This window comes from Struthio camelus, chromosome 5 (genome assembly GCF_040807025.1).
Source record: "Struthio camelus isolate bStrCam1 chromosome 5, bStrCam1.hap1, whole genome shotgun sequence".
Taxonomy (NCBI): Eukaryota; Metazoa; Chordata; class Aves; order Struthioniformes; family Struthionidae; genus Struthio; species Struthio camelus.
Genome location: NC_090946.1, coordinates 37,268,554 through 37,286,710, shown reverse-complemented (window position 1 = coordinate 37,286,710; position 18,157 = coordinate 37,268,554). Strand labels below are relative to the sequence as shown.

Genomic DNA, 18,157 nt, shown 5'->3' with positions numbered 1-18,157 from the left:
TAAGAAATGGGATTAGGCTATTTTTCTTTGGTTACTTTCAGGTTCATGGATTACCCCCGAAAAAGTTCTAATGCAAATAATGAATTTCTTAAAAATATTCCTAAGCAATCCTTGAAAGTGCTGCTGCCTGGTACAGCACACAAAGAATAAGGACAACTAACAGGAATTATTTGTTAACAGACAGTTTTAAAAACTAAAACCTTAGCAATTCTCACCTTGAAGAGAAATGAAGGGCACGCATGGCACACTCTACTACTTGGTATGGTTCATTCTTTATTCTCCAGTAAAAAGAAGCCATATTATAGAGTACCCAAGAAGAAGAGTTCTGCAGCAAAGAGAAACACAAACTGTAGTAACTACCAAGACATGAACTAAAAGGCTAAAAGGGGCTTTAATTACTGTTGGATGAAAACCGAGCACTGAATCTCCTCCAAGTTATCCTCTTCTTCTGGAGAGCTGCCATTCGGCAGTAGCTATGAGTGTTCAGGAAGAACGAAACGGCATATAAACGCATCAAAGTGAAACCAAACATTAATTTGGCCTTTGATACAGGTACAAATGAGATGAAATGAGAAGTAACAAAAGTTTTAATATTTGTGGCTTAGTTTGGAAGTTGAATAAAAATTTACATATTTTGCATAACGGCACTTAAAAACATATATTTTGGTACTAGTGTTTCTTCTTTGCTCTTTAAGTATCTGCACTTTTGTTTAAAACCTTTTATTACCTTGCGACCCCAATGAATGTGGCTCATATGTAGGACAAACATACGAGTTATTGAGAATGACATTAGATACCCACTTTCTAGTTTTGCTGGTGGCTTCTCATACCTCTGCTTGCCTAGTAGAAAGCATTATTTGAATCTCCACCCTCTGAAATCAACATCTAAAACAAAACATATGTGCAGAACTAGTACCGGATCTGATTGCACATACCAGGCACATCTAATCTTGTGAGACCTTTCTAGTACTCTTCTTGAGCGTACGGTAAGTTTACAGCTTCATACCTTCATTAGCCCGTCATAAATACGATGACCTATTTCCTCTATACTTCTTCCCAGCCTCCGGGATAAGTATGTGAAGATTGGATCTTCTTTAGGTAGCAAGGGTGCGGAAAGATTAACTCTTTCTTGAACACCCTAAAATAAAAATCAAACACAGGTATTTGCTGATGCTTTTACCAAGATTACAGAAGCCATGCACAAAAGAAAATGACTTCCAGGAAGATTTACAGTGTGATTATTTTACATTCCTATCATCCTTTCCTATCAAGATCTTAGGGACGTGACAGGATAATGTCATCTTTGACAGATGAATAATATGTATTATTACAGATAGGCAAACACTAGAGGCAGTTGTTAATGTCAATACTTCCAAAAGCAGCCTCTGTTTGTGAGCACTATAGGTTAAGCATTGATTTCTGGTGGCACTGAATGTTTGGCAGCTGCTGATTTCACTAACAAGCACTGAAGCATTTAACTCATGTTAGTCAGCTTGGACACTATGGAAGCACCCCTGCATCTTTTATTCCCTCTCTTCCTCCCCCCCCCCCAAAAAAAAAAAAAAAAAAGGGAAATTCTTTTCAAAGCTACATCCACACCCAGGAAAAAGCTTCAGTCCCTGTTTTGCTCACTGAAAGTCCTTACTTTTAGATGGAAAAGCATTTTAAAGACTTGCAATAAAATACATACCAAGAGATGTATAAGCACTAAAGCTAGACCTACATTAGAAAATTTGCTCACATAACATTCTCAGAGAAGACAATTTTTGCATCAAACTTCCACTGTAATAATGCTAAAGTAAATGAAGTTTGTATCAGTAAAGAACATTTATTTTATCTTACAGGTAAGAACTTGGCATTTAGATATCAAAAAGACAGTAAAATATCTTAAGAGCTACTGACCAGCTTGTAAACAATTTTCTCATCATGAATTTTCATGCAGCTTAATGACCCTGTTCAGCACTCTCCAATTTTGAACTGAAACAAGTTACAAAATACGAACATTTCCCATGAAAGCTGCTATTTATACTGGTGAAATGTATGTTATGACAAAATTTTCAGTTTTTCTAAAATGCCCTCTAAAATAAGGCAAACAATAAGAAAGGAAAAACAGAATCTGGGTATCCTATGGAAATGTCCTCCCACTTTAATCAGGGCACAACCGTGTTTTTAAACAAGTCCAAAACAATCTTGAAAGATTACAATACCTTTCAACCTCGACTGAGAACTGCCAACAAGAGTTTTCTGTTCCTCTTCCTGATGGGGAAAGAAGAAACATCTTGCCTTTGCTTGCTTACCCGTAAATGCTGAAAAGCATGAATGCTGTATGGAAGATCTAGAACTTTCGTACAGTCTGGCTGCTGCAGGTCTGGAGGCACAGGAGACTTTGTGTCTATATAGTCTTCAGGGCTGAGAACATAACATAGCAGAATCCAGATTGAAATACTGCTGAAGTTGATAAGAGACACTATTGTAGTAGACAGGCACACAATATTCTGGTTTGACTGACAGTTACAAAAAAAAATTGTGTGTTTAAGCACATTAGGCCATTCCTGATGTCTTCACGGATCTGAGTTGTATCTAGATGCCATCACTAGAAGATGAAGTAAATAAATTGCAATCTGCCTTAGAGAAGGCATCAACATTTGGATAGCCTCCAAAAGGATTACCATCAACCTATTGTACTACTAGGCTTAATAATCTTTCTGCAATGCAAGTGACCGTGTAGATTAAAAGACTCTTCAATTGAAAAAATCCCAAATATTAGTGAGAAGCCCAAATGAAGGTGGCTGAGGTGGGAAAAGACTAATTTTATCTTCAAGTACTCATCTGATTGTGTGAAAAAAGGAAAAGAAACAGTCAGTCCTAAAGATCAACTACCAGTGAAACGGAACGCCGAACAGACTGTCCACGCGTCCTTTACTTGCTAAGCACAAGGGGTAAAATTGACCAGAAGGACCAACGCCTTGGTAAAAAACAAAACAAAACAAACAAAAAAACCTTAACATCGTTCAACTTTAAATCAAAACAGCTCCCACTACAAGAAGCGCGTCTCAAAAAACCTCCAAACGCACAAGAATGACCAACCCAAAATTCACACAAATCCCCCTTCCATACGATACACTTCAGTTTAATTCACATGTCTGCTGATATTGTTGCAGAGCTACATGGGTAGAACTGTTTGGAAGCCTGGGAACAGACCAGAGACATTTCATGGGAGGGCTAACATGCATCAGTTTGGAGGAGGCAGCCAACAGTATTTCCGTATTGTACCCTTTCGTAATTAGTGGCAAATGCATTGTTTCAATTTCAGTCAACACTAACACACAATAAAACAGCTGTTATCTAAAGAACAGTCACCTGATAGTATTTTTGTTTTAATTGCATGAACAGATTCTTTTCATTCAATAAAAATCTTAACACATAAAAAGTATCATTACCGGATATCTTTGCTCTCTAAGGTGATGTATGTACCATCATAAAGATCCAGGTCCCCCAAGGGCACCTTTGCTTTAATGCAGTCCGGATCCTCTTTATTATGCCTTTGTTCCAACCCTGTGTCTCTGTCCTCATTTTCCTCTATATGAATCTTTTGAGCAACTAACTGTTTCTGTAGGAATAAAAAAATAAAAAAACAGAAGAACATATAGTGACGAAAGCAAGCTGTATAATCCATTTGAAGAAAATCTGAAAAGGTCTCTGAAACTTTGGAAGTGTTTCCTTGTATTTTCTAATATCTGTAGAAGATTCGCTGATTTAGATGGAAGATAAATACTTTCATTAGAGATAATACTACTTGAACAGGCCCTTATTTCTCCTCCTGTTCCTAAACAGAGGGCAACTACTACTTCAAATTCATTGCAGGCAGTTTTAAAAAAGAAGAAATAACAGTTAAAACTGTTGTGCCTTTTCTAAATTTTGACCCTTTTCCTCCACTCTAAGACCACCAAAGGTGGTAAAAAGCCAAGGGAGAAATAATACCAGAGATTGCAAATATACTGAACAGCCATTCAGTACGCTAAATATAACTGAGGTTGCAGGCCAATGTAAGAATCAAGACTGAAAAGAATTCCCATAAACCAACTTAGGACATGCACTATGGGCTACCCTTCACCCCATAAAGCGCATGAATATGGATCACTAGTAGCAGTCAATGGACTAATGATCTGCTTCAGTACAGTAAACCATATTTAATTCTCACCTAGATCTGCAGATGGAAAACCCACGAAATACCAGAAGGATATGTGAAGCCAGAAGAGAAAAGGGCCCTTTTACTTTGCTTTTTAAATAAAAAGCCATGCTATTAAGCACTACTAGGGACATATACAGTAATAGCATCTTATACAAGATCTTACAATAGATACTGCTGCTCCAAATCATTTCTATGCCACAAACTGTATATTAGCTATTTACAAACCCACAGTCTATGCCCTAAAGACCTTACAATTATTTTTCTATCCATAGTTAAGGTGTCTATTACTACAAAAATATGGATGTAGCTCAACGAGAAAGCTTGACTTAGTATCTTCACGTGAGAGGCAATCCTCCCTTCCCCCTTTACCATTTACCTTAAAGCTAACTCTGTTGCTCATCTAACTTCACGGTTAGCTAATTCAGCTAATCTGACAAAACAGAAGCTGGCACAAGAGCAGTGCATGGCCAGAAGCAAGCCTGTGAGCTGTTAGCTTGCCCAACCCATATCACAACTAAACTGTAGTTTAAGAGACAGTTATCAGTTTAAAGTTCATTATAGCTCTTTATGGAAGGGTGTTTTTACACCTTAACTCAAAAATAAGGGGGCCCCCCCGAAGAAAAACAAAAGCAACCTGAAACCTCATATCCCTGAGAAAGAGCAATGGAAAGAATGGCCTGACAAACTCAGAGAGGCAAGCACAGGGAAATTCATCCCTGTGAAGACAAGATTCCTAAAAGTAATTACAGAATATAGTAGTTAGCACCAGAATCAAATACCTCAGTGATTTTTCTTTGCTTAAAAATGTTAAGTTTTATGGATAGCAATAGGCAATAATGCAACTGGGGACAACGACGGCCAGGTAAGCAAATTTGAAGCACCAAAATCCTGATGTGTGTAAAGAACTCTTTACCTTTTCACTGAAGCAGAATTATGCCCATGATGACTTCCATTTCCTGCCTAAAGTCTGCCACTAAAGAGTTTATGGGGGAAAAAATCTGAATCTTCAGAAATTAATACATACTTAATGTTAGCTTTACCTCCAGTTCTCTGAGGTAGTTAACAGTTGTTTCTTGTCTCATTAGTATTACCAAATCATGTGGGTTCCTCAAGTTCATTGGTGAATCCACCTGCAAGACAATTCAACAGTTCATCAGACAAGACACTCTCCAAATTAAAGCAATTTTAAAAGGTAAGAACTTAACATCATTCAGCTACAGTTTGTCTCTTCAGAACTTTTATGGCTCTTCAGCATTCCTAACGTGCCTACATTTTCAATCTGTATTTTTAATAACATTGTGATCGGAGAATCCAACGCAACCCATACTTTAGTCATAAAACCTGCTCTCGTTTATTCAGGCACACAAATTTTAAGCTTAACAGAGAAGTAAATTCATCATTCAAAAACATTAAGAGTCCTTACTGGCAAAGTACCAAGGTACGAGATAACCTAAATCAAAATTGTAACAATTCGTTTCCTTTTATAGCTTTACAATTCCTCCGTCAAGTCCCTCAGTAGGCCTAAAGTACCTTCAGCTTCAAGTCAGCTTCTCCATGCCACCAACGTAATGCACCAGCCTGCTGTTAGGACTTTCAAAGATCTATTGCCTTCAGGATTAAGAAGAAAGTAAATGAACAAAATCAAGAAGTAAGCAAACAAAGACTGAAAGCTCTACTATACAAATAGTAGTGCTATGGTCTCAATAGCTCATACACAGGAACTGGCAGCTCAAAAAATAGCAACATTATGGGTAAGTCACAGACAAGAGTGCTTTTATGCCATACCTTTACTGGTCCCTAAATGGATTCAGTAAGCTACGGCACTGCATTCTTAAGCTGAAAAATCCCAGCCTTGCCCTAATGCCAAATTAATTCTGCTGCCTGACCGGATGGGGGAAAGTTACTACAGGCAAGAAGCTGCTCCATGAGCAGCTGAGCTGATCCAAAGGCTTTCGACAACTAAGAGGGTCTCACTCAACAGTCTTCTGAGCTAGGCAAGCAATACCAATTAGTGCCTCCCATCTGCTCTGGTGCCCTTCGAGCTCTTTTGTGAGCTAATTCAAATGCAGTATCTCTACAGGATGCAATCCCCTCCTAGTTGTTATAATTGAGCTAGTAAATTAAATTAGCTTATTGAGGATCCAATGAGAACAGAAGCCAGGAAACAGGAAGTACATGATGACAGGGGAAGGACATGGGGAAGGACAGCAGAATCCCCCATTTTGACAGTACTGTAGATCGGGTCACCTCATTTTATGGAATTGTACCTTGGAATGCTACAGTAGATGGTTGACACCAAGATGCTCCTAGATTTGGGCTGAGTTTCCATTCAAAATTTCAGCAAGCCAAACTAGCTACTGTATAAAGACATAAACACTATTTATGTGTTAGCAGTGATACCTCTACAAGGGCTGTCCACCACTTTCTACCATAATCCCATTCTTACTTTTCAATTTAAAAGGCTGACTGCAGTGTTCTATGCCAAAAGGGAATGCCTTGTTGCCTTCACGAAATTTGTCCAGATTTGGTCACACTATCATTTATTGACAAAAGTCTGCTACACACACACGTGCAATAGAACCCACTGAACTCGTGCTCTTTTTTTCAACTTTCCAAGCAACTCAGACACGTTTCTGAGGCTCCTTTTTCCCCTCAGAGGATTGCAATTTGCCATAGTCCTACTGGAGATGCATGTGCTGCTCATTTTAATGTGACCTGTCAACAGATTTAGCCTTGGGACAGGTTCTCTTGGCTGCAAGTCAAAAGAGAAGCTCAAACCTACCTTCTTCTGACTACTGACAATTAAGTCTACGTTACTCGCAAGCCTCCTTACTAAGGAAGGACTCCATCCCCTATGATGAAGGCAAGTATCTGCCTGTTACGTAACTAACGTAGCACTTGTTCATACTTTATTTGCCAGGGAAACTACTGTGGCATGTGTAAGTGAATGAGATATGAATTTACAAAAAACAGACAACCACCACACACACAAAGGAAAATTCAACCATGTTTAAAGCACTTAATTACACATTCCAAAACAGCACCCTTCCTCTGACTGTTAAAGGTTTCTTGCACGTAATTACAAAGTCACCGAGATCAAAATTTACAGCTGACTAGCAGCTTCACTTTCGGGAACAAACTGCATCTGGGGAGTGATTTTTTACAGAATGCTATTCAGGCAATGCCATTTAAAAAGCCTTACTCTGCAAGTTGAAGCGTCTCAGTTTGCAATTTATCCAGAAACAAAATAGCCTCTGTTTATGTTTTGAGATAAAATAATCTAGTAAGAGATAGTTCTGAATTTAGCATTTGGCTATTCAGGGTGGTATTTTACCAATCCAAAACGCTTTGGTTGACAGGAGTGCAATCAAGTAAAAAGCGGTTCCAAATTCCTATCAACTATTATCTGGTAGCAGGGAAAGAAATCAAAGTGATGGTGGCAATCACACAGCAATGCCCTTAAGTTTATTCATAAGGTTATGCCAATCCACTAGGAAATTATACCAAGTCTAGTCACGAGCACCATATTTTCCCTCAGTCTTCAAGTTTTCACTTCCAGATCTGACCCCAGTTTGTCGCCAGCAAATGAGCACTTTCTAATGATTACAAAAACCCTCAACCTATTACATAGTTGATATTATTAAATAACTTAGCAGCCACTATCTCTTTTTAAGACTAACACAGTACCCAAACAAACAAAAAAGGCTCCAAAATCAAAACTTTAATAGTAAATCCGATCTTAGATTTACATTCAGATTGGATCACTTCTGATACTGGAAATTGAAGACTTCCATTTTAAGAAATTATTAAAGTAAAGACTATTATTAGCCTTTAGAAATAAAAATCTATTCTAGGTCCAATAGTTTCTGAAAGCGGATTTGATTGGAAAAAATAAGTATCTGTGCTGGACAAACGTATGAGGTTTGCAATGGAATCTCTATCCAGCACATCCAAAGCATTCTTTCTGGCACCTCTTCAAAGTGAGCTGAACATAACACATCAATCCTCATGTTCTTCAATTTAGACATTTACAGTATGAAGGCATTACAAGATTATGAAGAAATAAAAAGCATTCAGCTCTACAGCAAATTGTTACATGACAAAGCAAAATAGATTCTTAATGGAAAAACCACAGGAGATTTTAGGGTATCATGCCTACAAATGAGAAAAATCATGTCAACCTGGTCTTCAGCATACATCAGTTTGGAGGATGATGGTGCTGGCAGTTTCACAGAACTTGAAGTGCAATTTCCTGATCTGCTTAGGTTGATCCAAAAATCACCCTATTGCCAAGTGTGGAAATCCTCCCTTTTCTTACTACCTGCAGACTTATAGCTCCACTGAGAATCAAATCAGCTCCAGAATAACCACAGAGAAAAGACTAAACAATTAATTTTCAGCTAGATCAGCAAGCTAGTGTGAACTGACCTCAGGTGGCATCATCTACCCTGTCAACACCCACAGTCACATGGCTCAGGAACTGCCACTAGACACACAACCCTTCCCTCTCAGATCTAGCCAAAAATATTATCAAGACTTCTGGTTTGTTATCCACCTTTTCACACCACCCCTCCCCAAATCAAACATATTTCCCTTTATGGTGCCAACTGTTTCTACAGCTGGGAAAACACAAAACCAATCTACTCACCTGTACAGAACACCAATACTACCTTTGACATCAAAGGCCACAACTCTACCTCATGATGAATTTACCACACCAAGTAGGCAGTATACAAAGGTATAATTTCAGCATGATCTGCAGAGCAGGTAAAACAGCAGCAACAGAGGTACAGATAAGGGGGCAAACAGCACATGCTAAAAAAAGAGAATGCCATGCTCAGAGTCCTGCAGTACTCGTGATCTGCCTTCCAAAACCTTACTACAACTTCACCAATGGTGTGGCCTATGCTAGTGTCACCCACCCCCTTCTCGCTTTGCAGTGCGGTTATTCCCACAAAGTACAAAATTACACAGTGAATACAAATAATAAAACTGGCCAGGATTTTTCTGTGGGCTGCTACTTAGGGGGAGAAAAAAAAAAAAAAAGAAGAAAGATATGATGACATAAACCAAAGATATAAAAGGACCCTCAGAACATTTTGAGGAAAGAGCACATTACATCCACATAGGTGCAGAACCCATAATTGCATATCATCTCATAGCACAAATGCTGTGTATTTACTAGCTTATATCCAGCCCCCCCCCCCATGACAGTGCAAGTATTTGCAAGTAATTGTGTATTGACAGCCTCCTGTTGTGAAATAAAAAGCTTATGTGGGTCCCATCACCTTAGCTTCACAAGACTCGCAGAGAAGGTTTTAGCACTATTGGAAGCAAGAGAAGTTTGTATTTGTCCTGAGCACAGTGAAAGATGTGTGAGGTACTTTGTATTTTTGTCAGTTTTTAAACAATTGACTAATAAGAACAAAAATACAATTTTGCACTCGAAACTAGCATAGGTCTGCCATCAACCGTTGCAAATCTTACTACGCAGCAGGTGTTACTTCTGAGGCTATCATGTTTTATTTCAATACCGTAACAGTTGCAACCAAACACCCATGTCTTCTAAGAGGCTTTGTACCAGGGAAGTCGATCTACTTCCAGGCAGGACACACAGTCTCACTTCAGCGCGCCACACTCCCCCAAAGTTGTATGCACACACAGAGTTTCAAAATCACATCACTTCTGGCGTTTCCTGTGATATGCAAGGCAAGAGCTGAGGATTGTATTATAAATCCAAATTGCGTTAGAAATAGCTTTGCTTTCATGCAATACGGAGAGCGCACGCCAATACTTCACCATTTCATGCAAAATCTGTTGTCTCTTACCACCTGACTACGGGAGTCAGAACAGCAAAAGCCAAAGGGATGTGGGAATTCAGTTTGCCTTTGGGAAAGTTTTAGAAACTCTCCATAATGTTCTTCTGGGATGAAACAAAAAGGAAGTCAACTTGCAGATCATCTAGAGCCTCATGTTTAAGACATTCATGAGCCAGAAAAAGATGTTTGTTCCAATTTATCTATTTTTAACTCTAAGTATTTGACCTTCAGCAGAGCACCATGTTCATTTACTCTTCCTCCAAAGCACTGAAATAGTGACATTCAAGATGAAGTGTTTGAAATGCAAGAATCTGACTTCAATTCAAACACAGTAAACAGAAAAAAAAAAAAATGCTGAAAAGCCTTCAGTGAAACTCAAATGGCTGCTATAGCTACACTGCAGAAAGTCTACACTTTTAGAATAAGTGTTCTCTGTTCAACTTTGCCCGAAGGTGAAAGTTTCTTTATAAAGCACAGTTCAAATTTATTCATGGTCACAAAGTACACTAAAAACCTGATTCAGCAAGAAACACACTGAATTTGTGCAACAAAAAAAGCCACAGGAGATGAATCAAACCTTTAAGTTTTAGTCTCGTCTGTCACCTGCACATCTCAGTCTCTGAATAATTAAACTTGGAAGATTCGTAAAACCTTCTGGTATATTTTTTCCTCACAATTTAGTTATATTTTACTAGGAAGTAACTTTTAGAAATGAGGGTTAATGAACGTCTCAGTCAACTATTTTTAGGTAAGACCTTTTGTGGAAATCTCACTGTTAATTGAGAAACAGGAACACCAAAACCAGAACAGTTGTGAGTGCTGGTGCATGTCCTAAAAGTTGTGCTACGTGCAGAAGTAGATTATGATAGGAAGAAGCTGGAAAAGACACCACATGAATTTATGCCATAGCGCATAGGGCTCCTGGTACCTGCTTTACAGACTCTAAACAATGGACGTTTGCCACTTTACTTGCAAGATTCAGACAACTCCCAGTCTAAAAGACTAGAACTCACTGCAATCTTAAGTAGGAGCAAGGATCTGAAAACTACGTTTGCCTTTTGGTATATTCTGGCTTTTGGTATATTCTGGATAGTCTACACTCTAAGTAAGTGGGATAACACCATGACGTTTCTGGAAAAGTTGCAGAAAAAACTGCATGTGTTTCAGTGCAAGACAAGCCATAAAACTGAAATGGCACATACACACTTTGGCTTAGCCAGACAACGAGCAGGAAGTGTCAGAAGATTCTTATTCCAAGGGGCGTCACAAAAAGATAAATCTAGAAAGATAGTGTTGAATTGATATATTTTTTTTTAATAATAGATAGTCAGTCATTTGAAGGCTTACAGCTGCAGAGTCTGTTAAAAAAAAAAACATTAGCTGTTTTTTAAGAAGAGCTGAGCTACAGGGAAAACAGAAATTTTTAACATTTGTAGTGCTTCAAACGTATCACCAAACAGTTTCAGTACTATATAATAGGCCTGCTCAACAGAGACCACCTCAAGACAAGGGTATCAGCTATGAATCTGGTAGATAATAGATCTCAATACATCAAAGTAAAACACCACTTGGATTGCAACATCAATTGGTTGCCATGTATTGGTGCTCATATGTATGGATTCAAAACAAATTTCTAATGTGTACTTTCTAGCTAAGGCTTATTTTCTACAGTAGCCAAATAGATGCCAGCCACACATACTCAGCTGAATCAAAACAAGAGATAGTGGGAGCACTCTCATACACCCGTAATAAACAAGTATTTGTTTTCGGAAGAGAAGCAGATTGGTTCCAGCTGCCTGCTCATTGCCAAACCCTAAAAATATTACGTGTTCCCCTGTTCAAATCCCAGAAAAGGATAAAAATTAATTACTATAAGATACCTAAAGAATTCAAACTTGAATAGTTATTTTTTCAGTGAACGATGACAAAAATAGAATGAATAGCAGAGAAATCAATGAATTTCTTGGTTAACCTTTAAAGGAAAATACTTTATGCTGTGATGCATTTTTAGAGTAGGCATTTTATAGTAAGTTTCTCATTTCTCAACTTTTTTTTTTTTTTGGTTACTCAACAGGTAGGGATTCAGCTTTAAACTCAAAAAAAATTCAGCTACTTGAAAGAATACTGGGTTTTACAGGCTTGCTGACACGGCCCTTTTCGACTTCGGCGGGCCCTTCGTGGCCCTTTTTGGCTTTGGCAGGCCCTTCGTGCAAATATATACTTGGGCTACTTCCAGACTATGCTTTTGCTATGAAGTTCACAACATGGGAAAAACATGCTAGGCACCAAGCAGAGCTTTCATCATAGAAAAATCAGTTTTGAAAAGTTGATTCATATCATCTTGTCAGTTTGCCCCACACTTATTTTAAAACTAACACAAAACAGGATGAGGGGCCAAGAAAAAGAAGGATGAGGATACTAAAAGAAACGGGATCAGGAAACCACACTGAGGCCCAGAGGACAAAGCCACATGGACCCCCACCAGAAGTCAGAGTAAAGAGAAGCCTGTGCCTAATCCTGTGCCTACAAAGAGCAAGGAGCACAGCTGGCACCTTCTGGATTGATGAACTGCACCATCTCAGTGTATAGTGTTTGGATTTGACCCAAGCAGAACATGTTTGTATTGAAGATTTGTTGTCAGGAGTCAGAATTTGGCATAAGCTTACCTGGTAGACAGCGACTTGGGGGTGGGGGAGAGCGGTCCTGAGTAATAACCACACTTCAACAGCCTTTCCGATGCACTTCCTCGCATCTCTGCCTCAGATACAAACCTTTTCACGACTGAGTTGAAAAACAACAAAAGCTACTTACGCTACACCACCACCTCCTTCTTATCCTGAAGTTGAACGACTTCTAGCAAACAGCAGTAGATGCATACCAATCTCCAGCCTAGGCCTCGTTGCACACACTCACCTGGTAGCACTTTTACGGAAGATTGTTTTGGGAAAGACATGCTATGTTACCCGTTTCAGTTTTTTTTTGTTTGTTTGTTTACAATAGACTTTTCATTTGTCCGCACCAGATTTTCCATTTTCCCTTGATCTCGGGTTGCAGCTTTTTCTCTAGTCTGACTATAGGGATCACGTTTTCATCTCAATCTCTTAATGTACACAGGCAGTCAGATGTTAGTCAGGCATCAGTAACGTATTACTTAGCTCTTGCCTTGTTGCAACCAGGGGCACACTTGCATTCAAATCCTTAAGCAAGTGGAATAACTGCCATGTAATGTTTCTTTTCTTTACTTGTGCTAAAGAAGGATTAAACACAACGTTCCACTGCACGACCCTCAGATGGCACTATTATTGAGCAGCTAGTCCCCTCAGGCCAGAACAGGGTAAAAGCCTTGTTCTTTCACTACCATCTCTACCAAATTTCAAAACAAACAGCACATTAGAAACAGAACAACTTTTTGCCAACTCAGATTCCTTGCCAGAGCCTCTCTGCTCCTGGCAACACTTCTTTAGTCTTTCTTTAGCCATCTGTCTGGGAGGTTTCTTTGCTTCTTTTAGTTTAGCTCCTCAGAACTAACTTTTTCAGCATTTCTAGTAGCGCAGCACACATAAGGCAATACTTTGACTCCTCCCAGTTTGCCTGGCTTTAGTCATCTCCATCAAGTCCCAACACGCAATCTTTAGAGAGGCTCAACCTCAGCTCTGTTATGTTAGATCCCTCCGCTACATTACAGCGGCCGGCTCTCACCAGTAAAGCCATAAACACACACTGAAACTGTTCACTGCGTTACACGTAACGCGTAACCTGTTTGTCATCCTCTTACCTCAAGCTTTCTCTTCTCTTGAAGTACATTAGCACTTCAGTGGAGTAGTTGGCTCCCCTACTACCACACAAGGACAGTCTAAAATCGTTGATATATTAGTCTGAACTTTATACCAGGAGTTGTGAAATAAAAGAGGTTTATAAACGTGCACTGAGCAGAGATAATCTCATTAAGGAGACACAATTGCTCTGACCCTGGCTTTGCAGGAAGTCACACCTGAAGGCAGACTGAAAGCAAGAGAAGATGCATTAACTGATTCAGAGAGTGATGATTTTGACCTGAAAACAGCTACCAAAATAGATAAAGCCTGGTGGCTTTCTCATTACTGAGACAATGAAACGCTACATGCACTGCTGGGAATTAATTTGTTCCATCATTCAGAAATGCTTACTAGAAACTGGAACAGCAGGGCCTACTTAGCAAGTACTCCCATTTACTAGATGAGATCTTGGAGATGTACTTGGACTTGTTAGGTTTGCCTCAGTTTTGCCACCTCTGTCAGGGTGTTATAACAGTGGGAAATCCAGTTGAAAACTCAGTCAGGGAACTGCTGTCTCCTGCCACAGGAAAATCAATCTCACTTCAGTGTAGTCTCATATTAGAGGCTTACACCTTGTTGCACTCTAAGGATAAAACATCTAGTGGACGTCTTATCGTAAGAATACAAATTCTTCTCCTTCCTTCAAACAAAGTCAAGCTGCTGCATTTTTTATAGTGGTCAGGGTCGATCGCTTCTGCTTTCGACTCCTGATCCATAGCGCAGTTTGGAAACAAGGAAAACAGTTCACAGTAGTAAACTTCAAGCTGAAGGAAGTCACTTGTCACTGATGCTTATTTGGACATCCACGGTTAGTGACTCATTTAGCAGGGGGAACGTCTGGCTCTTACTGTTAAGTTTTGCCTGCATCTTAATCATGTGAGCTTCTTTCAAATAAACTGAGATAGTCCAAGCGAAGATTAAATCCTTCCTTCTATAGAATGGGCAATCTTGTTTTATGCATTTCGGACTGTTTACAGTGGCTAATATTTCTAAAATTAAATAAGTGCTAATTAATACAGCGCTCAGTCACCAGGTAGTATTAGTCACTTCTGGTTTGAGACTGCTGGGCTGGAAGGGTTGTGACGAGCAGCACAGAGTCCAAACAGTGGCTGGTAACTACCAGTGTCCCCCAGGGATCAATGCGGGGGCCAAGACTGCTTAATGTATTTATTAATGATCTAGGCAACAGGAAAAACAGACCTCAGCAAGATTGGTGTCCTCTGCTGACTTCGGGGAAGGGGTGCATAAGCTGGAGGATAGGGCTGCTGTTAGAGACACAGCTGAAGAAAATCCACCGACAGGAACCTCATCAAGCTCAACAAAGCCAGGCACAAAATCCAGCATCTGGCATGGAATAACCCCATGCACCAGCAAAAGGTTGGGGCTGACTGAACAGAAAACAGCTTTGCAGAAGAGGGCCCAGGGGTTCTTGTAGAGAAGCAGTTACTGATGAGTCGGCAGCCTGCCCTTGCAGCAAAGGCGGCCACTGCGTAGCGGGCTGTAACACTAAAATTCAAACGAGGGCTGCCACGGAAGCAACAGTAACTAGTACAATAAACTGTTATTTTGAAGTTTTAAAGAGGAGTCTAAAGTACTACAGAAAAAAATGATGCAAACACATTGCTCCATAAAGCAGCAGTACATGAACTATAACTGGTAAAGAAACTGCTAAGGTGACAGGCAGCACTCTGAGAACACTGAGAAGCTGCAACACCGGGCACTGCAGGCAAACACAAAAAGCTGCATAGCCAAAGGGTTTGCAAGATGAACGCAGAGGAAAGACCCACTGAAAACGCACAAAGCAAAAGCAGATGCAAAGAATGACTGAAAGGCTAACTGCACTGGTAAAGAGACAAGCCCTAATGATAAATACCAACTTCATGAAGAATATTTTGAAAAATTAAGGCAAAGGGATGCTCTGCAGGGAAATTTTAGGTTTGCGTTCCGTTACTAAGTAGTTATGTCTTGGTATTAAGAGAAGGACAGCTTATATACTCCAGAACACTATGAACCACTGAACTGATATCAAACCAATTATCCACTGCCCCATTACCAATGAACAGATGATAATTCCTTCTGTTGCTGGATAACGGAGGTTTTCTGTTGTGATTCTAAGAGTTAACAGCAAAACAATCATACTTTGTTATTTAAAACAATATTGATGTTCATCCTGGAAAATGCCTACTCTCCTCACTCACAAAATTTCTAGCAAGTGAAAAATGAAATTCAGGGGTGCTCTATACGGATGATAATGGCCAATAGTCACAGATTTAAACTTCAGTTTCTCAAGAGCCAGAGAAAGAAGAACAGGGGCTGAAATAGATCTTCTTATCGAAAAAAAAATCACTAGACAAGTAACGGCACTTCATGAAGAAGCATTAGATCAGCCCCTGAAGAAGAATCTAGTTCCTCATATACCCAGTGATACTAAGTTTCGAACTCGAGTCAGTTTCCTAGCTGCAAAAGCACGAATCTATTTTGACTGTGAGAGTAGAAGGAAGTTAACTTGCTCCGCACACATCGTTTTATCATCTTCGCTACAATTTGACTACTCGACACAGGGGATGTGGGAATGTCCCTGCTTAGAAAGGGTATTTAACCATAATTGTGTAGCTTACTGCATAGCAGTGGTACAGCGGAAGCATCTACACGTAGCCATCAGTTAACTGACATCATCAAAAGCCATTTCTTAAAATGAGTGCTGGATTAAGCTAATGAGATTTTCAAGTCATTCTAGCTAATTAGATTCTTTCAACTCACAGCTGCTTTTCATGCAATAATCAACACTTCACCCAGATTTGATAACATATAATTAATATACGCACAGAGATCCTTCTAGACCATTATCACATGCTCTCACCACTTCCCCACCACATAAAGTGGGAAAAGGGGGAGAGAGAACACCAGAAGTGTTATCATTCATTAACTTGTCGCTAACTAGGGTGAGAGCGCTTGGATCCCCAAAGACAGCTTAAGACCCGTGACACAGGGCTTGAGAGTCATCAGACAGCGGGGATCTATAAGATGATGCGTGAAATCCATACGCCAGCAGGATTACCACTTCCCAGAAAGTCAGTTCGCCCTGTCCGAGGACCATGATGCTTTCTGACAGGCACACCACCAATTCTCAAAAAAGAGAAAACGGATGTTAACAGACACCCATCTCTCCACATTCTTCTATTTTTGATCAAAATTAAGGCAGAGGAGGCCACTCAGCTTGCTACAGGGATTGCCTCTTCAGCTGTTGTTGAGAACAGACTGGGCAGCACTGCTTAAGATTTAAGCACAGCTGACATCAAAGCGGATGGCTGACACTGTTCCCCTTACAATAAGGAGGCGACAAAACAAGCAAGAAAAAGCCCAAACACCACACACATAGTAATTAATACCTGTTTGAACTGCTGGGTGAATGCGAGGTTCAGTTCAGTATCAGAATCAAACCACCTGGGCTACAAAACCGCTGCAGAGCAGGGCAAGCTGCAAGGCCGTTTCCCCCTCTCACCCCGGCGGGAAGGGAGAGGAGCCGGGCCGGCGGGGGGGGACGACGCGCAGCCGGCAGCGACGGCGGCTGCGAGCGGAAGGGCAGGGCAGGGCAGGGCAGCGGCCGCGTCTACTCAGCAGCGGGGGCTTAACAACGCCGAGGCTGTTCAGCCCGCGCGCAGGTAAACGCCAGCCTCCGCTGCCCAAAACGCACTGCTATGGCGTCGCTCAAACGGCTCCAGCCGCGGACTCCTCGGCCCTCACGCCGCGCCCCGACTTCGGGCGGCGTGTTTCGGGGCGGGCAGCCCCTGTCCGGAGCCCCCGTCAGCCACGCACCGAAAGCCGGCCGGCAACCCCGCGGAGGGCACCGCTCCGCTCCGCCGGCACCCCGCCGCCCTCACCTGCTGCTGGATCTTCCCGTCCTCCGTGACCACCCAGTGGGTGGTGGCAGCGGCGGGCCGCGGCCCCAGGGCCAGCAGCGAGCACAGGCCCAGAGCCCAGCGCCACGGCACCCGCACCGGCACCCGCCCCGGCCCGCCCCACCCGGACGCTCCTGCCGCCGCCATCTTCCCGATCCCGGCCTTCCCGCCCCACCCGGAAACGGAAACGCGCGAGCCGCCATTTTGGGAGGGGGGAGGACGGGGTCGGGCGGCGCCTCCGGCTGCGGGGCGACCGCCCGGGCAGGCGGGAACCACGAGCCGGCGGCGACGCAGCAGCGCAGGCGCGAAGCGGCGGGAGGGCGCTTCCCTGCTGCTGGAGCGCTGCGGGCCGCTGGGCGGCCTGCCTGGGCCTCAGCCCCGCGGTGCGGCCGAGGGAGCCCGGCCTTTCGGTGCTTCAAGCAGGGCCCCTTT

At 41.5% G+C, this 18,157-nt stretch overlaps 1 protein-coding gene across 3 annotated transcripts in view; it reads right to left on the bottom strand.

The window, feature by feature from the left end:
* TTC17 (tetratricopeptide repeat domain 17) overlaps positions 1-17,896 on the bottom strand; it is a 62,022-nt gene extending 44,126 nt beyond the window's left edge. For 2 of the 3 annotated variants that reach the window (XM_068945551.1, XM_068945552.1), the window contains exons 1-6: positions 17,708-17,896; positions 5,233-5,322; positions 3,441-3,610; positions 2,298-2,409; positions 1,007-1,138; positions 216-325 (exon numbers count right to left, since the gene is read on the bottom strand). In XM_068945551.1, coding sequence (XP_068801652.1) covers positions 216-325; positions 1,007-1,138; positions 2,298-2,409; positions 3,441-3,610; positions 5,233-5,322; positions 17,708-17,872 — 779 coding nt within the window. In that variant the 5' untranslated portion in view covers positions 17,873-17,896. Of the gene's footprint in view, positions 1-215; positions 326-1,006; positions 1,139-2,297; positions 2,410-3,440; positions 3,611-5,232; positions 5,323-17,215; positions 17,384-17,707 lie in introns of those variants that run through there. The other variant, XM_009682816.2, reaches the window with a different exon arrangement.
* Positions 17,897-18,157: the final 261 nt, after the last annotated feature.